The sequence below is a fragment of the Cannabis sativa genome, chromosome 6 (assembly GCF_029168945.1).
Source record: "Cannabis sativa cultivar Pink pepper isolate KNU-18-1 chromosome 6, ASM2916894v1, whole genome shotgun sequence".
NCBI lineage: Eukaryota > Viridiplantae > Streptophyta > Magnoliopsida > Rosales > Cannabaceae > Cannabis > Cannabis sativa.
Genome location: NC_083606.1, coordinates 65,652,859 through 65,672,621, shown reverse-complemented (window position 1 = coordinate 65,672,621; position 19,763 = coordinate 65,652,859). Strand labels below are relative to the sequence as shown.

Below are 19,763 nucleotides of genomic sequence, written 5' to 3'. Positions count from 1 at the left end.
TGAAAGAGATTTGTAATTTTGTTGGCCATGTTCTATATATAATTTGATTATTCATACGCACTAAAAGTGAAACTTAGAAAATTTTCTATAAAGAGAATTAAGGATTATTATTTTTCCTTTTAAAATAGGGGACCTCCAGAAGCAAAGTGCATGAATAAGGCTAGATTTGCTTCCTTTTCATAATGAGAAGGATAAAGAAAGTCAATACTAGTTTATAGTCTAATTATCATGATTTGAATAAAGCTTAATAGTGTATCAAACTTACAAATCCATATGTAGGTACTAGTAAAAAGTATGCTGTCAAATTTTACAAGATAAGCTTCCATGATAACATAGCCTACTTAACTTGAGAATTGTATGAATCAAAGACAACTACAAAATACAACAATGTTGCCTATTGATATGAAAATTAACCAAGTGAGAACCATTAGAAAATTAAACCATAGAGGCTCAAAATGATGACATCTCCAACTTAATTGCTATTTGCATCAAAAGGTTAGAAAAGTTAAGTTAATCTAAAAGTTGAGTTAATCAAAAGGTTTTTATCTCCACTAAATTGTTATATATTAGCATCAGCCATTCCCCCAGCAGTATTCTCCCTCAGCCTTTGTTTCCTCAATCTCTCTTTCCTCTTCTTGGTTTGTTCAGTTTGGTTAATGGATGGTGGCCTTTCCCTTTTCTTTGGCTGAACAGTCGCCTACAAATCACCAAGTTTTATCTTATTAGTTACTAACCAATAACATTAAACAAACATAGATGCAACTAAAAAAAATTCAGAGATAACAAACTTGAGGAATTGTTGTTTGGCATTTTCTTGCAATATGGCCTGCTACACCACAATTGCCACATTTATGCACCTATCTATATCTTCTTGTCTTGGTTGTATTTGCAGGTGGTGGTTCATCAGCATCCCTTCTTCTATTCTTTTTTGGTCTCCCTGACATGTTTGTTTCCTCTGGCAGTTCAATTGGGTTAAGACCTAGCATAGGGTGTATCACACCCGCATAACCCTTCAACAACGTATCTTTCTTGTACCAGTCATGAATGTAATCCCAAACTTCATGACCTACCTCACATATGCATGCTAATGCATGACCACAAGGGATTCCACTTAGTTGGTACCTTTTGCAGCAACACGTCTTCTCAACTAGGTTGACTGCATAGCTGATAGTGCCTGGAAAGTCCACTTGAAAAATCACTTTTGTTGCCCTTGTCACCAAACAATTTTTAGTAAACTTCTTGTTCTACTCTATGAGCTTCCTGATGTTTTTTCCTACTGGTTCATTCCATCTAGTGACAGTCTCCCTTTTCTTTTGAAACCTACACATGAGCCAATACCTTAACTTTTCCAACAAAGTTATGATTGACTTGTCCCTGGCATCAGTAATGGCATTATTGAAAGACTCACACAGGTTATTCAAAAGATCATCACCCTTCACACCTTCAGAAAAGTAAGCCTTTGTCCATTCTGTACGTGGCTTTGCAACTAACCAATTATATGCAGCGACATTGACTTCTTTGATTTCTACCATTCTTCTATCAAATTCAGCAATAATCGTTGCTCTTGCAGCAACCCACGACATTTGTTTCATCAACAAATCAGGAAAAATCTTCTTGAAATTAGAGTAAAGATGCCTAACACAATGTTTAACATCTGAACCTGTGAAAACTCTTCCAACTGCATTGTCCAAGCCCTTTTGCTTGTCACTCATGAATGTGTATAAATCTGGCCTTTCACTTTCCAAATCTGTCTTCAGTAGATCACAAAACCACGACCAAGAATCTATTGTCTCCTTCTCACAAACAGCATAAGCAATAGAGAAAATGGCATTCTCAGCATCTATCCCAACAACCACCAATAATATCCCCTTGCAATAACCCTTTAAGAAAGTACCATCCAAACAAATTAGCAGTCTACAACTATTTCTGAATCCATCTTTGCATGCTTTCAAACAAATATATACTCTCTCAAACACTCTTTTTTCTCCAATCATTTTAGTCTTGATCTTAGCAGTACTACCTACATTATTAAACAACAACATTAGCAGTTGAACGTAAGAAACCAAAAAAGACACATTATATCTTGAGCAATTAAAAAAATAGTACATAAATGTATAACATAAATTGAATCATAGAAAAAGCATTGAAATGTTACAAAATGAATGGTTCAAAAAAGGATACCAGCCAGCACGCTTTCAATACATTTGAAATGTTTACTTTTATTGTTTTGTTTTTCTTCTAATTTGGCTTGAGTTATGAATGAGAATAGTATGAAATGTCTATAATTAAGATGCAGGTGTAATTTTCATTGAAAATTATGATATAATACTATGGAGATATTAGCTATAAAATTTAGTGAAAATAGTCCTTTTAGAAACACCATGATAACACAATAATATTTAGGAAATCTATGACAAGATTTTACTGAATTGTGAAAGCCTCTAATTGAGACAAAATACCATTATATATAAAGCACAACTACCTTTTTGTTTTGTATAACGCTTATTTGTGTACAGAGTACACTAATTCTATATTTTATGTGAAATCATTTGTAATCAAGAATGAAAGAAAAATAGTTTATACTTATTAATATTATAATGAGGTTTTATTTTAGTGACGAGGCATGAAACAAAAATAGTAATTGAAATGGATAGAACTAAGGAGGCATTTGGTTGGGAGGAATGAAAATATAGGAATGGGAATGAGAATGGGAATAGGAATAGGAATGGAATGGAATAAAATTTAAAATGCATAAAAAAAAAATTAATAAAAAAATCATTAATTTTTTTTTCTTGTTACATTGGAATGATCATTCCTTTCTTTTTAAAATGGAATAGCCATTCCACCAAAATGGTGGAAAGAGCATTCCATTGGAATGCTATTCCAATACTTTAAAATGCAACCAAACAAATGAATGGAATAAAAATTGTTTCATTTTCATTCCATTCCATTTGATTACCTCCAACCAAACGCCACCTAAATATTTATCTCATGCTTTGGTTGATTCTCTTCCATAACTATAGTGTCAATAAATATTAAAAAAACCAAACTATACTCATAAATAATGAACAACATTCTCTCACAACCATAGCAATAATTTTGATTCATTCTGAATTTAGCATATGCAGAACTCCTCTAAACAATGGGGTTAAAACTGTTGTAAGAGCCATTAGAGATTCTATATGTCAAATCTATATGTGCTAAAGAGAAAACTTGTATTTTTTATAGGAACAAATCTCAACTTTCTTCTATTTATATTTTCTTGACAATTAAAATATACTTCTTCAAAAATTAATCATTGTAGTAAAAGCAATTATGCTTCTTCAACTAAAAACACAAAACAGAATAGGAAAGCAGTACCTGGATTAGTAGCCAATAATCGATTGCAGTAATCATCAAGAATCTCATACTGCTCAGCAACACTTCCTTCCAACATAGCCAACGCCATGTCCTTTGCTCTATAAAAGGACCACTTACTCACTTTAGAGTACTTTGTGTTGGAAACCATCTCCTTGAACCCGGTATAATGTAAGTTGGGGTTCAACCTAAAGGTTTCGAGGAAGTGTGCGGACAAAAAAGCTGAATTTGCTAGTCTACTATCCAGCACTATTCCACAAGTGTGTTCATTCTCTAGTTTGTTGACCCTAAATGTTGTTCCGTCTGTACTAACCCTAAATGCATATGTTAACCACTTACATGATGTCCCTTTACAAATAGCTCTCACCCTCCTTTGGTCATTACTGATATATTAGAAATCCTTGTTTTGTGCAAGAAAGTAATCATTAAGGGCTTTTCTAAAAACAACCACATTAGCAAATAGCATGCCCTCGTCAAAGTTAAAAGTCTCTTTATCACACAATGGATTTTACTCTTTGGTTGAATTTTTCTTAACACCACCTTCTTCATCATCACTTGCTAAACTCGCCAAATCATCCTCTGACTCAATACAACCATCATCACGTTCATTTGTCTCACCACCTTGGCTGCAAAACTTGGTCACACTAGCCCACCATCTACTTGGGTCACTAGGTTTGGCAACATTTCTCTTAGTTTCCAAATCTTGTTCATACTCTTCCTCATTAAATTCAAATTCCCCTTCATTTGTAGTGGGCTAGTCAGTAGTGGATTGGTCTACAATGGGCAGGTTAGTAGTGGATTGGTCTGTAGTGGGCTGGTTTGTAGTGGGCTGGTTTGTAGTGGGTTGGTCTGTAGTGGACTGGTCTATAGGTTTTGTGACATGTGTTTGACTTTGTATTTCATTTGGGTGATATGGTTGACTTTGTATTTCAATTGGGGATGCATCATCCCCTGCATCTTGAACCTCTAGATCATCCCACCCTTCATTCTCCCGAAAAGTAACATAGTCATCAGTGCAATACCCATCTTCATCTTCATACCCTTCGCCCTCCTCTATAGAACCACCCTGATGATCTTCAAAATCATCCTCATCATCTTCAAAATCATTCTCAGATGAATCGTCATCACTGAGAATAACAACCTCAGGTTCCTTACATGTTTTATTAACATGTTTTCCCTTGTTCATGTTTACTGGGATCCCTACCACATCAGGCACAACATCACAATTTGGTGGGAGTTCCTCAATCACACAGTGCTTGAGCTTTGGGGCTGTTGGTACATGAGGAACAGTAGTTGGATCAACTTTCCATTCTAGCTCATGTGTCATTTCTGGCATCACAAGATACACAGACATCACTGTCCACTTCCTCATCTCCATTTCTTCCAAAATTTCATTAACTTCTTTGTCACTTCGAATCATGCTTCCATGCTTCAAAGCTTTATCTTTTGGCTTATATAACATGCCAAAAGGAAGCTTGTATCCCAAACCAATTGCAAATCCTTCTATCAATATTCTGCTCATCTCACTCTTATCAACCCAGTCAAAGAAATTAACCTTCCCACCCTCATACTTTCTGTTACCAAAAGGTGTGAAGAACATTCCACCATGATGTATTGCAAGTGTCAAATACTTTAGAGTATCAAATGTTTAATTATGAATCAAAGAAAAAAGATCACAAATAAGTAACAAATTAGTACCTCTTAAAAATTTCATCCAGAAAATCATTTTGCAACTAATTTAGTCAACAATGGACCCCACTAATTTTTTTTTGTAAGAATATATAAGATTGTGTTACTGAATGGAACACATTACAAAAAGAATGATAGGCAGCCAAGCAAGAACTTTGAGGCATGAACCTTTCAGCCATACAATTAATTGGTCAATATTGTGAATGACAACATATATAGACCTTATAACACGAGCTAGTAGCCAATAATGAGCCTAATTAAACTTTTCCAAAAAAATATAATTTTTAGACCATTTAAACATGGGGAGAAGGCATGCTTTCTAAGGATAAAGTAACTAGAAACAGAAAATAAATAAATAAAAATTATATTCTGAATTATCACGAAGAAAAAAAATCCATAAACAAATTAATCTCAGATGTTTTATTGATACATTACAATTACAATTACATATACTAAACATTCGCCATGAATTTATTATTATGAACAAAACAAATATTATTTAAGAGGTAGAGGAGTAAAAATGAGAGAAAAATACAGCTATAGGGACAAATAGTGGGATAAAAGTAATATAAAACAACAACAGCAAACAGAGAAATTCCAAGCATATGTCCCCTCATTCATTCCCACAATGCCAAGTTATGTTTTATAAACTATATATATTATTCTAAGCAGAAAAAAGACTGTATCTCTAAAAAAACAGTATGTATATACAAAGTGGAACAAAATAAAAACTTTTGTGGAGAAAATCAAGACCAGATTCCAAGGAGAAAATGATGATCATATGTATAAATCATTCTTACTGATTTTGATCAAGTGCAAAAACGTAAACAAGCCACCTATCTCATAAGTTCAGAAAGAAGTTGAAATATTGTTTAAAGATTATCCAGACTTACTTGTGGAATTCACAAATTTTTTACCCCTTGAAGTACAAAAACATAATAATAATTATAAACTTGACCTTAATAAGTGTGAGAGTTGCACACCAAGCCATCGTCTTATAGCAATGGATTATCCAACACCTTTTGTTAGCCAAAGGACAAAGTTGGGTGATGAAGTGTTGAATGACCATTGTGTTTTATTCAGTTCAGTAAGTGATCAAGAGTATCAATCATCTAAACATGGGAGCAAAAACGAACACGAAGAATGTTTGTATATACAAAGTGGAAAAAAAAAAACTTGGTATGGATCACAAAATCAAAACAAAGCCTCATAAAAAAAGTCTGTCATTCTTCTCATCAAGCATGGAAATCTAGAACAATGGACCCCACTATTTGTAGGTGCACATGCATAAAGTCCCTACAATAATAACACAACAACACCCAACCATAAACTTTAAAGATTCTCACTCTTTCTCACAAACAGTGTTATGTAAAATTCCAAAACATATAACTTCTTTATGTGTAAAACTCCAAATTTTTTAATTACAAAATAATCTCATCCACTCAGAATAGATTAATAAATATTCACACTCAATACTGCCAAAAAAAATTGAATATTTTTTAAAGGTCAGAAATCCCTCACATGGAACCCACCAATGAATACCATCATTATCACACTCAATACTTCAAAAAAAAAAAAAAAACTATTATATAACAACCACAATTCTATAGGTATCAAACTCCTTTCTAACCTCAATTATTGAACCCAACAAAATAAAAACCACAAAAAACCCACACATTTTAAAAGCAACTCGCAATTTTTTGGCCAAAAATCTTACCGTAATTAGGGGGATCACCACCAGCCCTGAAAAACGCCATAATCAACTGCTCCCGTCGCTTCCCGTGGTCAGAGAAAAGGGTCTTGCCACTTTCTCTTATCAATGCTAATGGCTGGTTGCCGTGGTCAGAGAAGAAGCTCTCGCCCAACACTTTCTCTCTCCCCGACGCTGATGACTCCTCATGTGGTCGGAGAAGAAGGTCACGCCAGAAAATTCTTGGGTCCTGGTCGAAGAATATCCAGCCCCCAACCTTTCTCTTTCCCCGATTCTGGTTCCTAAGTTTTAGTGTTTATTTTTTTTTAGGACAGTAAGCGTTTTTTCAAGAATATATATTTTTTAAGGTAACAATTGATTTGGTAATAATTAATATCAGAGTATATCATATAAATTTAATAAATTAGTTCTATGTAAACTTTTTTTTTTAATCAAATTAAATTTTTTATTTTAATAGTTAATATTAGGTGGCTATTTAATAAGATGATGTGGCATGCCAGCTGGTGTCCAGTGTGCAAGATAACAGCAAGGTACCTACAAAATGTCTGAAAGTATAACGGAAGGTATTTATGGCGCCAAAATTTTAACTTAGGTATTAAATTGCAACTAAAAGATAAACTTAAGTATTTGTGCCACAAATTACTCAATATATATAGAAATGGGAATTCTTAGACACGATGATGATCATATTAAAATAATTTTGTTGTATATATTAAAAACTAACAATAAGTTGATTAAGGAGGCATAGGCTGGAGTCCTTTTGAGGCTCATAAGTCTCATTCTTGGCCTTTTTGGAAAGTGGCTGGGTTGTGTTCTTCTCTTTTCTTTGTTTTAGATTTGTATATTTGTAAGATGTGTTGGATTTTTAGAATCAATCCTTGTTGAACTTGCAAAGCAAACAAAAATTAGACAGACCAAGTTTTATAGACACCTTTTGGGAGTTAACACCTTTTGCTGTTAACAAACTTTTTGTTTAGTTTTTAATACTTCATTCATAAAAAAAAGTAATACTCTTAAACTTATATGTTACATTACATCATCATGCACTTGATGGTGATTGGATAAGAGCTATACCACAACAAAGATAATATTTATAAAACTATAGAGAGCTTCTCATTCTTTAATGCACACAGTGTGCTTATTATTAGATACATATATATACGACTATACGTACATATATTTATATTGCCTAAACTCTTCTATGCATGAGGTGGAGTGGCAGTAGGATTCTCCATGACTTGTGTACTAGGCTTGCGTCGTCCAAAAGCAAAAGCAGCAGAAATAGTCTTATAATTCTCAGAAATTTTGAGGATGAGCAAGAACATAACACGATAAGCAAACACCATTGACAACAATAAAACAAAATCAACCCACTTCGAATAGCTCATATTAACTTGGTACTTATTTCTCAAGATTTCATCCCCACTAATCTTGTGTGACTTACCAAGAATTTCGTCCACGAACATCAAACCCTTGAACTCATTCTTATATAATCCTTGAAATGCATATCTATGAAACGAAATATAAAACACAGGGTACCTCCAGAAAGGATCTGGAAGGTCATTTGGGAGGCGAAAAAATCCACCTGCCAACATCATAAACCCTTGGATTCCAGCCCCCGTGATGATCCCCAAGAGAAAGTTAGGGACGAGAGCTGCCACTATCATCATTAGGCTCTCGACCAACATCATGCAAGCATAGAGAACCAACACAAAGTAGATGAAGTGTTCGAATCCTCCTCGGAGTCCTGGCGGAAAGTAAGCTAAAGCACCTGGTATCAGAGCGATAAGGACGAGGTATGGTTGTGCAGATATGGTGTTACCCATTACAAATGATGTTACACTATAGTGTCCATTTAGTCTTTCTCTTCCAAATACCTAAATTTCAAAGAAATATATTACATAGAGTGAAAGAAATTAGTGGTCTTGGCTTTGCATATTATTTTAGTTTATAATTACTATAAAAATAATCTTACTTATTATTATATTATTAGCATAATTTTTTTATCATTATATTATTGGCATGTGATTGTGTATGTTAATTTTTCTAAAGTGTGAATGAATAATTATTTATTTTTATTTTTGGCCTTCTTTTTAATTTGGAGACTTTATGCATGGTTAGGGCCATGCATGTGGTATAATTTTAAATATAAAATAATGAAAAAAAAAAAGAAAAAGAGAAAATCTAAATTTCGAAAGTACAATATATATTTAATTAATTATATATGCATACCTTCATGTCTTCAACAAAAGAAGGGAATCCACCAATAGTCATGAAAGTTAAGAAAGAAGCAACATACATGATAAGTGAAGCTCTTGCCTGAAACATTGATTAAAACAAAATAGACAAGATTACAAATATTAATTTGATATCAAATCTTACACATTTTAATTTCACAAATAATATTTAAAATATAATGTTAACATTAATAGGAGATACCTCAACGGATCCGTCAGAATGGCCAATGTTGCAAAAGATAGTGCCCAATCCAATAGCCAAGCCAATATATATAACTAGACGAAACCAGTAGTAACCCAAATCTCTGTACATGTTTTTGAATGATCTTCTTGTTAACACACCACATTGGCTTATGAAACCAGCGTGGCTTCTCTTCTTCTCCATTAAGCCTACGCTCTTATTCTGAATTATTTATTTTTAATGTCAACGTTGACATAAAATAGAAAACATTAATTCATAAATTGAGATGAATTAATTAATAATTACCTTTTTATTACATATTTGGGATACTTGTTGTTGAACTAGCTGGCAATTTTCAGATGCTTTATAAGACTTTACAAGAGTTTCAATTGCTTCTTCAACTGTAGGTCGTCCTCTAATTGGTAAACCTTGCTCAAGATCCTGCAATTTATTATAAGGTTTTATTTATATATCCAATGAAGTAAATTTGGGATTTAATTATTTAATTACTATTAAAGATAATATATATATGCTATATATACTGCCATAACATACGTATCATAACTTTTTGTACTTTATTTTAAAGAGAATTAATTGCTGAAGATTATTTTATCACTATAGAAATATGATGTATTATTATAGGTGTAATTTATATGAGGTTTACATATTTTAATAAGGAAATATTTTAGTGTAATTAATTAAGATATATATACCTAATAGTAATGATGATTCAATTGATCACTAATGTATATTACTTTTGATTGCTGAAATTTAGTATTGAATTTCAGGTATTATTTTATTCTAAATTATAAAATATGTAAAGCTAGATATTATTAAATTATAATGTAATAACAATATCATATATATACGTTGTTCTACCCTTTAATAATTAGGAATATATATGGATAATTACCTTCTGCACTTTATCAAAATCCTTGTTTATTGTTTTTAGGAAATGATCAGATGGATTTTGGAGAGATGGACAAGGAAAGCCACTCATAGTGAAAAACTGTACAATACATAATATTAAATCAATTAATAATTAGTACAAATATTATTATTCCTTTATTGTAATTTCTAATTTAAATACGTTAAAAAGAAAAACCTGAAAATACCTCATTAGCTGCACTAGCAGGACCAAAATACACAATTTTACCAGCAGAAAGAAGGCAAAGAGTATTAAAAAGCTGAAACACTTCGGAACTGGGCTGGTGGATGGAAGCCACCACAGTCCTCCGACCACCGGCCCCACCACCCCTCCGACTCTGAATATCCAACGACGCAATGCTGCTCATCACATAGTATGAAGCAGCACTGTCGAGCCCACTAGTGGGCTCGTCAAGGAAAAGAAGCTTTGGACGAGTGAGAATCTCTATGCAGATGCTCACTCTCCTCTTCTGTCCACCGCTTAGGCCTTTGCTCCCAGTTCCTAACCCACTACCGCCGATGCGAGTGTTAACAGCGTCAGTTAAACCCATCTCTCTTATAGTCATCTCAGCTCTTTCCTTCTTCTCCGCTGAAGACATGGAGTCCGGAAGTTGCAACTGTGCTGAGTAGTGTACGGCTTCTCTTACCGTTAAGGTCGTTAAAAGAGTATCCTCTTGTGTTACGTATGCCTGTTCATTAATTCTTATGCATGTTAATTAAAATTAAAATTAATTAATTATTATTATTATTATTATTATTATTGTTATTATTATTATCTTACCGATGTTCCGTATGCTAGAGTCTGTTTATTTCCATTTATCAATATATCCCCACTTTGTCTTGTGTTTGCATTCAATCTGCCTGCAATATAAAAAGATTGTTTGTTGTTAATTAATAGAATTATTTTAGTGAAGAAATATGAATTGGGAAATTACCGTATATATTATATTTTTAACTTTTTTTTTTTAATTTACGGTTTGGGTTTCTAAAGTGGTTGCAGCGCTAGTTGCAATAGGTGTTTTATACGATTTTTTTGTTGTAATTTAGATTGCTGCGCTGCGTTAGTTGTAATAGGAATTTCTATTTAAAATTTCGTAAAAATGTAAAAAAAAAAACTGTTTTAAAATGTAAAAATAAAAAACGCCTAAAATTAATAATAAAACTTATAAAATACTAATAAATTTAAATAATTATAATGATTCGTACACTGTAATAATAAATATAGCTCTTATTGTCTATATATTATAATACAAAATAAAAAAATGTTTAAAATTATTAGCTAAACCATTTAATTCTCTGCACCCATCACATCAATTTTTTTTTTCTTTTATTAACAAATAAAATATTTTGTACATTTTTATGGTTATGGATATCGATGAATATTTTTTGGAGATATATTTTAATTTTTTAGAAAACAATATATATTGTATTTATTTTTAAAACAAATCACTATTCAAAAAATCTAGAAACATCGGAGAAACATCAATATTTAATTCTTTGCTAAATTCAGAAAATATGGTACATATTCATTGTATTAGTTTTTTACTTCCTCGTTGACAATGATAGATTTCTACTTTTTAATGGTGCTATCACATAACATAGAAGAACACTATTAATATATCACGCACATAAAATTAAATGGTAAGGCTCCACTTTTTTTTAAGGAAATTGGTAAGGCCCTACTATTAAAATTATTATGCATTCAAAAAATAAATAAAAATTAGTCTAATAATTTATATCTCTTATATTTTATATTAAATGTGTATGGTTATAAAACAAAAAATTGTATTGTTTTAAATATTGCTATTCAAATTTGAATTTACTGGACATATCTTACAAAAATTATCTTTCTATTATTATTTTTTAAAAAACTCTCTGCATATACAGAAAAATATATATTTTTAACATATTTTAAAAAAATATTTCTATTATTATTTTCTATAAATTTATTATACATATCTAAAAAATATATATTTCTATTAATATTTAAAATAATAAAATAGATAAAGTATTTATGATATGTGACTTCATTATCTACTGTAGTTACAAAAAACAAAAAAAAAAAACAAATTCTACCTTTTCTAAAAAAATACAACTAAACATACACATAATTAAACTAAAAATATAATTAAATACATATTGCAGTGGTATTACCTAGTATATATATATATATTAATTTAAAATAGACTACCATATGCCAGTGTTCGTATATAATTTTAAGGCTAATTAAGATTTTTTATCCTGAACTTTAACATGTACCAAATTATGCTTCCTGAACTTTTAAGATCGCTAAAAATACCCACTGAACTAATGAGATTGTTAAATTTAAGGACTTTTGTCCAAATTTAGTAAAAAAATTCTAACATAGATGAAAGTTCAAGGGGCATGATTTTATACATGTCAAAGTTCGATGGACATAATTTGGTAGATATCAAAGTCTAAGGAGCATGATTTAGTACATAAACAATCACTGAAATAGTAAAATTGAATGAAATTAAACAAAAATCCTTAAATCAAACAATCTCAATAGTTTAGGGAGAATTTTTAACGGTCAAAAATAAAGTTCAGGAGCATGATTTAATACATGTTAAAATTTAGGGGTAAAAATCTTAATTAGCCTAATATTAAAATCTATAGTATTATATTATATATGCAATATTTTTATGTAACTATATGTGCTAAGTATTGACTTTTTATATAAGCATTTAAATATATAATTAGGTTAATATTACGTGTGATCCAAGTATAGTTAGTTATATATATATATATATACATTTTTAGTTTTTATTTTAATTATTTATATTTTTAGTTGTATAAATAATTATTTTTTTGGATGTTACTGTTACTCAATAGATAACATCATTTTTTATTATTATTATTTTTTTGAAATGGACATCATTTTTTATTAAAAATATATAATTTAAGTGTTATTTGTAAAAAGAAAACATAATAATATTCAAATTTTATTGTTAATTATAATTTTAGTATTTTTAATGTAATACTTTTATTAATGATGACACTAATTTTTTTATTCCAACTATAATACTAAAATTTATACTAAAAATATATATTTTATTATTATATTAATAAAATATAATATATTTTAACATTAAATAATATATATATATATAAATCAGCTATTAAATATTAATAAGAGAAGAAAAAAAGATACAGTATTACTGTATATATGCAATGCTGTAGCAAAAATTGTATATATATATATATATATATGATATAAAGATGGTTTTTTTTTCTCTACTAATTATTAAAAAAGTATTAACACATACATAAGATGTATAATATATATACCTGCCAATGCATCAAGGAGAGTAGATTTGCCACAACCAGAAGGACCCATTATAGCCAACAGCTCCCCTGGCTTAGCATAGCCAGTCAGACCCCGAAGAATTGGTCTGTTACTGTTCTTTCCGCTAGAAACTGTGACCCACAAATCCTGCCATGTCAAGAAAACTCCCTGATGATCTTCCACTACTGGCAAACTAACTTCATGATCAGCCCCGAAAATCGAACTACGATAACTCGCATTGCGATTATTAGCTGTTTCAATCTCTACCACTGTTATTCTAGGGTTTCCATGATTAGTATTATTATTACTACTTGTAGTACTAGTAGTTCGTGAAATGGTAACTTTTTTGTTATGATAATGGTCTTGGTCAATAGTAGTTGAGGGAGTAACAGAAGCCATAGTTTGGTTAATGGCTGAGAATCAAGAGAGGGACTGATGAGAAAAGAAGAATGTGGTAAAGAATTGGAGATGGAAGTGGTTATATATTGATTTTTTGTGAGCTTCTCGTGGTAGCCATAGAGCTGCCATAATTTATATAGAGAGGCTATAAAGTATAAGTTGGAATTTTCAATATGTTTGTTTTAATAATTGAATAATTGATATGACATACGTATTAAATATCTTACGTACAATATTGAGTAAAAGAAATTATACTTTGTTTTTGGTACTTAAATTATGAAAAATGTTAATAAAAGGCAGTCCTGCTTCACATTTTTTTATTTATTAATATTATTATTACTATAATTAAATATGAGATTTTATATAGTTTAATGTAATAAATGTTGTTAGCTAATTGTAAGATCATATGTCAAAAAAATATTAAATAATAGTTTTAAATTATTGTTGACTAAAAGGTCAAATTATTAAATAATTATATTTTTTTATTATTTTTTTGAGCATTGCTATTCGGGTGCCTAGCTAGCACCCTTAAATCGTATCGCTTTGTGATTGACTAGCGATACTTTCTAAAAATTATTATATTAATTTATATAGGCCCGATACTTAATTAGACCAATAGCGATATTAACACGTAGGAGGGTGCTTGACACCACTAGTACTTTCAGCATTTCTCTATTTTTTTTTTTAGTAACAATTATATTTCTTAGTATAATAATTTTCACTGCCTAAAATTGACCATGTAAGTCGTTCTTTTAAGTGTAATAACACTAATAGAGCGGTCACTCTCTCATCATAAATACACCTAGACAAAAATAAAAATTAGACGTTTGGTTCACCATAAATGTAATAGTAATCCTAATGTAATGAATAGATTTATTATATTGTTTGTTTTTTTCTAACTTTTGTAAATTACAATAATACTTATTACATTGACAATTGTAATGATAATTACTTATCAAAATTAATGTAATTCCTATTATAATTAAAATCATAATAATAATAATAATATTTTAATAAAAATATAGTAAAAAAGTTGAAGGTCTATATTATTATTTTTTTTTTGAATATTTAAATTTTTTTATTTATAAAAATATCTCTTGTAAAAATAATATTAAACAGTTTTTTTTAATTTATAATTTATTTATAATTATTGTAAAAAATTTATAGTTGATTTATAAGTATTGTAAAATTAATTTTTCCTTATAGTTTTAGTTGTTTTTTAATTTTTTTATTGAACAAAATATATTTTTGTAATTATAAAATTTGATTGTTTGTTTAGCTGTGGAAAAAGGACAAAAGGATGTTTGTTAGACAGACAAACCACTTGTGGCTATAAATTTGTGAGGTTTTTTTTTTTTTTTTTTTTTTTTTTTTTAAATAATAATTTTTTGATTTTATATATTTATATATTTATATATATAATTATGAGAAATATTGTGGGACATTGGTGTCAAAGTATACTATTATTGATTTATTTTAATACTAGTGCGAGATACACGTGGACGTGTATCAAATTAAATGTAGATTTATATATATATAAATTTTAATAATTTTAAAAATTTATAAGTTTGGTTTTTTTTTTAATAAATAAAAGACACTTGTATAAGTAAATGTATATTTTTTAGACTAAATACTATTTTGGACTCTATATTTTATAAAAATTATTAATTATTCTCTGTTTTGTTAAATAATAAAATAGACCCTATATTTTTTAAAATTGTACAAATAGGACCTTAAATTGATTTTTTACCAAAATAAATCTTAATAATAATCTTATCTATAGATGTTATGACAAAACTGGTTACATTTATGGTATCTATTCGTGTTAGAAATCGTCTTAAAGTTAGTTATATTAAAAAATAAAATTGTTAAAAATTGAGCTTACACTACTACAAAAAGGGCTATTCCCAACGGTTTAGAAGAGGGTGAACTATGGGAAACGTTGGAAAAGGTAAGTGGAGATTTTTCCCATCGGTTTAGGACCGAAGTAAAAAAACTGTTGGGATAGCTAATGCCCACGGTGGATAACCGTTGGCAATACTAAATACTTTTTTTTAAAAAAAAAAAAATAGTCAATCCCAACGGTTTATAACTGTTGGGAATACTAAGTATACCTAACGGTTTATAACTATGGAGAATACTTAGTATTCCCAACAATTATAAACTGTTAGAAAAAGATGCGTTTAATATAGCACTAATCTTTCTTGGTTCGAAAATTTGGCTCCAAAATGAATTTTATATTTTTTTTGAGTGTCTAATAAACCAGCACAACAGTATCATTTTAAAGTATTTTTTTTAAACAACATGTTAAAGTAATTAAGAGAGTATATATATGAATACATAAAACGTTGTCGTTTACAATAGAAAAATAAGAAGCTATTAAAACAATATTATTCAGACCGTCTACCATTTTGGCTCGAAAATTTCAAACCAATGACCCCAAGGGTCGAAAATTTCTTGGCGATCTGATCGACGGCAGCTCCTTTCTTCTCAACTCTCGACGATACTGCCCAACGATTCCCCAAGTTGAAGCCCATGACAGCCAAGTCGAAGTTCCTCTCTAACCCTATGTTTTGTACACAAACCAAAAATCAAGGTTTTTTTCTTCTTCTTTATTCCTCTTTCTATCTCTGGTTTAGAGATTATTGATTGATTGTGTTCATTTTTTTTTTCAGATTAGGAGAATCACTTTCCCTTTCGATCTAGAAACTCGAACTCATTCGCGCTTCAAGACAGAAACTAGAGGTTTAATCTCCTCTTATCTCACTTTCCATTTTTTCAGTTTGAGTTGTTAATTATTTTAATTTTAGAGATCAATATTTGTTGTTTATGGATTCTTTTTTGTTCATTGTGTGAGATTGTGAAGTTGTGTCGTTGGGTTTCATTACATAGATTAGTAATGACATTTTTATTACTACTATTGCAAGAAATTAAAATAGTAACAAAATAATAGGCAATTGAGTAGGTTTGCCTTTTTAGAATAGATTTTGGTTGATTGGGTGAGTACAGGTATTTTCCTATATGTCATACTGGTGTGGTTTTCTTAGCAACCCATAAGCAAGTATTGGTGTATCATCGCAAGAGTAGAGAATGGAAAGAGATGTACTCTGTGAAAAATAGTTGCACACTTCCATTGTGGTTCTCAGCACATGTATAGGAGCACCCTTTTAGGAACCATGCTATTAACACGAACACATTCTGAATAGTTCTCAAAACTCCTATAATTATACTATGTTTTCAGTATGTTAAGAAAAATAAATAAATAAATAAAGTACTACTGTATGTGTATAGTGAAAGCAGCAAATTATATATAATCCATGATTAATTATTTCTTGCTTCGTTGAATAGGCTATATCTTCAAAATTATTTGTTTTTTTTTTTTTAAATAATTTGGAAGGATGCAAGTGGTAAATAAATATTTAAAATACATACATTCATAATGTGTTTCTTATCTTGTCATGTGAGTGAAGGTACTATGATTCAATTTGTTAATTACATATATAATAGTGAAACAATGAAATACTTGAAGAAAATCATTAAAAGTTCAGAACATAAAGTAAGTATAAACAGTAATACACATAGTTTGCTTCACTGATGTGAAGACCAAACTAATTAGTAACCCTCTATTACTAAATCTGAGTGTACCTCTCTTTGTCTACTTTTGTTGCGTGAAGAATTTAACAATTTCACACAAAAGATAGAATATAACACCACTTAAAAAGAACATATTTGCTAAATACATTATCTTTGACCGTTCAATACTAGTTGTTGGCCAAGTAAAGATAACATCTCATAAATTTACTTGCTTATTGTAGTTTCACCTTGTCATTTTGCTTATGTAAAAAATCAATAATCTTATGAAATATGAAGTACTCATTTCTACTTTCTTAATAAACACCCTTTTAGGATTACAAATGTAACTCAATGTGATTTTGTTTGAAATCAAAGCTTGTTTAAAATAGGCTTCACGTAAGCCACATACTTGTCATGAATTAGCTTTGTGATGGAACTTCTGTCAAAATCTGAAGGTATAGTTGTCTCCCAATAATTGTTTGCCTTCTTATTCCCCATAGCTATGAATAGACAAAATGAACCATTGATCAGCTTGTGTGTAACTATAGAAGAAACAAAATAACACTACTGCAAAATATCATTTTTGTAATGGAATAAAAGTATCCATTACTATGTTTACTTTATCATTTTTGTTGTAAATATAATCTTCTCCCATTGTAATCCTTAATACATTGGCAATCTTTGTAATACTCTTTCTTTTATTTTTGAAGGTATACTACAATTTTGATTTTGATTGATCTTTGGTGTTTGAAGAACGTAAATCAACTTTATTGGATTAGTTAGGTATTATTCTACAATTTTAAAATTCTCTATTTTATATATTATTAATATTAGAAGAGTTTGAATATCTTAGATATTCATCCGTAGTGAAGTAGGTTCTGCAATTATTTATATACTGCGGTCGGATGGGTGATTATTTTTTAATAGTTTTTTGTTCTTTATAGTAAGTGGTTTTTTGTTGTTTTCGGATTCCAAAAACAAAACCATTCGTCAAGATATTAAAAGATGTGTTCAAACATATGTTCTAGTAGTTCAAAGCTCTAAACATATTGCTCTAATTTTCATTAATGTATGTATTAACTTTATATTATTTATGTATAGTGCTCTTGAGAAGAGGTACTACCTTGAGAAAAGAAACCGACAGTCAGTAGCAATAAGCTTCACTCATGAGTATACATGTCCAGAGCAACCAGATGGCATCCAGTGTGGGTTTTATAGCATGAGATTTACTAAATCATTCATGACTGAAAATAATCCTACACGAAAATTGGAAACAAAGGTGAAGACACTAATTATTTTCACAAATATTAAAGTTTTTAAGTACTTTTATTATGACCTATTAAATTAATGATTTGTCTCGTTTGTTGCAGTTTAAAAGGAACATATCATCCTCTTACACTAACAAAGAAATCAATGAAATACGTGACGAATGGGCAAAGTATGTCATGCAGATGATAGCAGCAGACAAATGACTAATAGCATAGAGTATGATGACCTATGATCGCTCATGGATGATCCCAATGTCATGATCTAAGAAAATGATTGATAGGTTTGACATCAATCTCGGTTACTATTGTCTTGCTTTTTTGGTTTTTAGGAAGTGATCTCCAGCTATTTGATCAAAGTCCCAAGTGATTACCTAGAGACTTATTTTGTTCTTAGTATATTTTTAGATGTTTAGAAGATATTCTACAAAAGATTGCAAAATGTAAAAACTTAATTGGATTTCTTTCTTTTGTATTGCATTACTAAACTTTGATGACATATTATGGTTTTCATGAAGCTTTAATTATTTTGAAGAGTGATAAATGTATGAATTTTTTTTTAAAATATTATTATTGTTATTATAATTTTTCATCATTATGTATTGGAAATCTAAATAATAAAAATACAAGAGGAGAATCGAATTAATATTTCTATTTTATATTTTACTTCATATTGTCTGTCGGTTTATAACCGTCATTTTAAGTAGTGTATTTTATTAGTTATAGTCTCACTAAAGTCTTTTCCAACATTTCTTAACTGTCATTTAAAGTAACTTTTTGCCACAGTTATAAACCATCATTTAAAGAGATGTTTTCCATCAGTTTCCACCTGATGGAAGTCTTTCCCAACGGTTATAAATTGTCATTTAAAGTGACTTTTTCCAACATTTCTTAACCGTCATTTAAAGTAACTTTTTGCCACAGTTATAAACCGTCATTTAAAGTTCCGCATTTTTATGACACCCACATAGCCAACGGTTTTAGGAACCGTTGGGAAATAATATAAAAGACAGTTATAAACTGTTGGGAATACCCCTTTTTGTAGTAGTGTTAGGGTCTTATATTTTTACCATTTTAGAAAATATACGGTCTATTTTGTCATTTAACAAAATAGATG

General features: G+C 29.9%; 2 protein-coding genes and 1 long non-coding RNA gene across 5 annotated transcripts; 1 reads left to right on the top strand and 2 right to left on the bottom strand.

The window, feature by feature from the left end:
* Positions 1 to 110: 110 nt before the first annotated feature.
* LOC115695410 (uncharacterized) lies at positions 111 to 7,472 on the bottom strand. 3 transcript variants are annotated; one of them, XR_009688479.1, is made up of 3 exons: positions 3,361 to 7,472; positions 789 to 2,020; positions 111 to 697 (listed from the first exon to the last, which is right to left on the bottom strand). XR_009688479.1 is itself a non-coding variant. In XM_030622475.2 (2 exons), exons 1-2 carry the CDS (start codon positions 3,506 to 3,508, stop codon positions 1,245 to 1,247), a joined length of 924 nt encoding a protein of 307 aa, XP_030478335.2. In that variant the 5' UTR covers positions 3,509 to 7,472; the 3' UTR covers positions 111 to 1,244. The 3 variants fall into 3 exon arrangements, 1 of the variants encoding a protein (XP_030478335.2); XR_009688480.1 differs by having other exon boundaries at positions 858 to 2,020; XM_030622475.2 differs by having other exon boundaries at positions 111 to 2,020.
* A 251-nt stretch (positions 7,473 to 7,723) lies between these two features.
* On the bottom strand, positions 7,724 to 13,956 carry LOC115725390 (ABC transporter G family member 1). The gene is made up of 8 exons (XM_030654901.2): positions 13,412 to 13,956; positions 10,884 to 10,963; positions 10,291 to 10,791; positions 10,089 to 10,184; positions 9,482 to 9,616; positions 9,197 to 9,397; positions 8,990 to 9,076; positions 7,724 to 8,634 (listed from the first exon to the last, which is right to left on the bottom strand). The coding sequence occupies exons 1-8, from the start codon at positions 13,806 to 13,808 to the stop codon at positions 7,957 to 7,959; spliced, it is 2,175 nt and encodes a 724-aa protein (XP_030510761.2). The 5' UTR covers positions 13,809 to 13,956; the 3' UTR covers positions 7,724 to 7,956.
* Positions 13,957 to 15,874: 1,918 nt separating this feature from the next.
* On the top strand, positions 15,875 to 19,101 carry LOC115698172 (uncharacterized). Its single transcript, XR_004008054.2, has 5 exons — positions 15,875 to 16,404; positions 16,484 to 16,553; positions 18,092 to 18,164; positions 18,483 to 18,660; positions 18,752 to 19,101. It is a non-coding gene; the product is annotated as an uncharacterized LOC115698172 (long non-coding RNA).
* Positions 19,102 to 19,763: the final 662 nt, after the last annotated feature.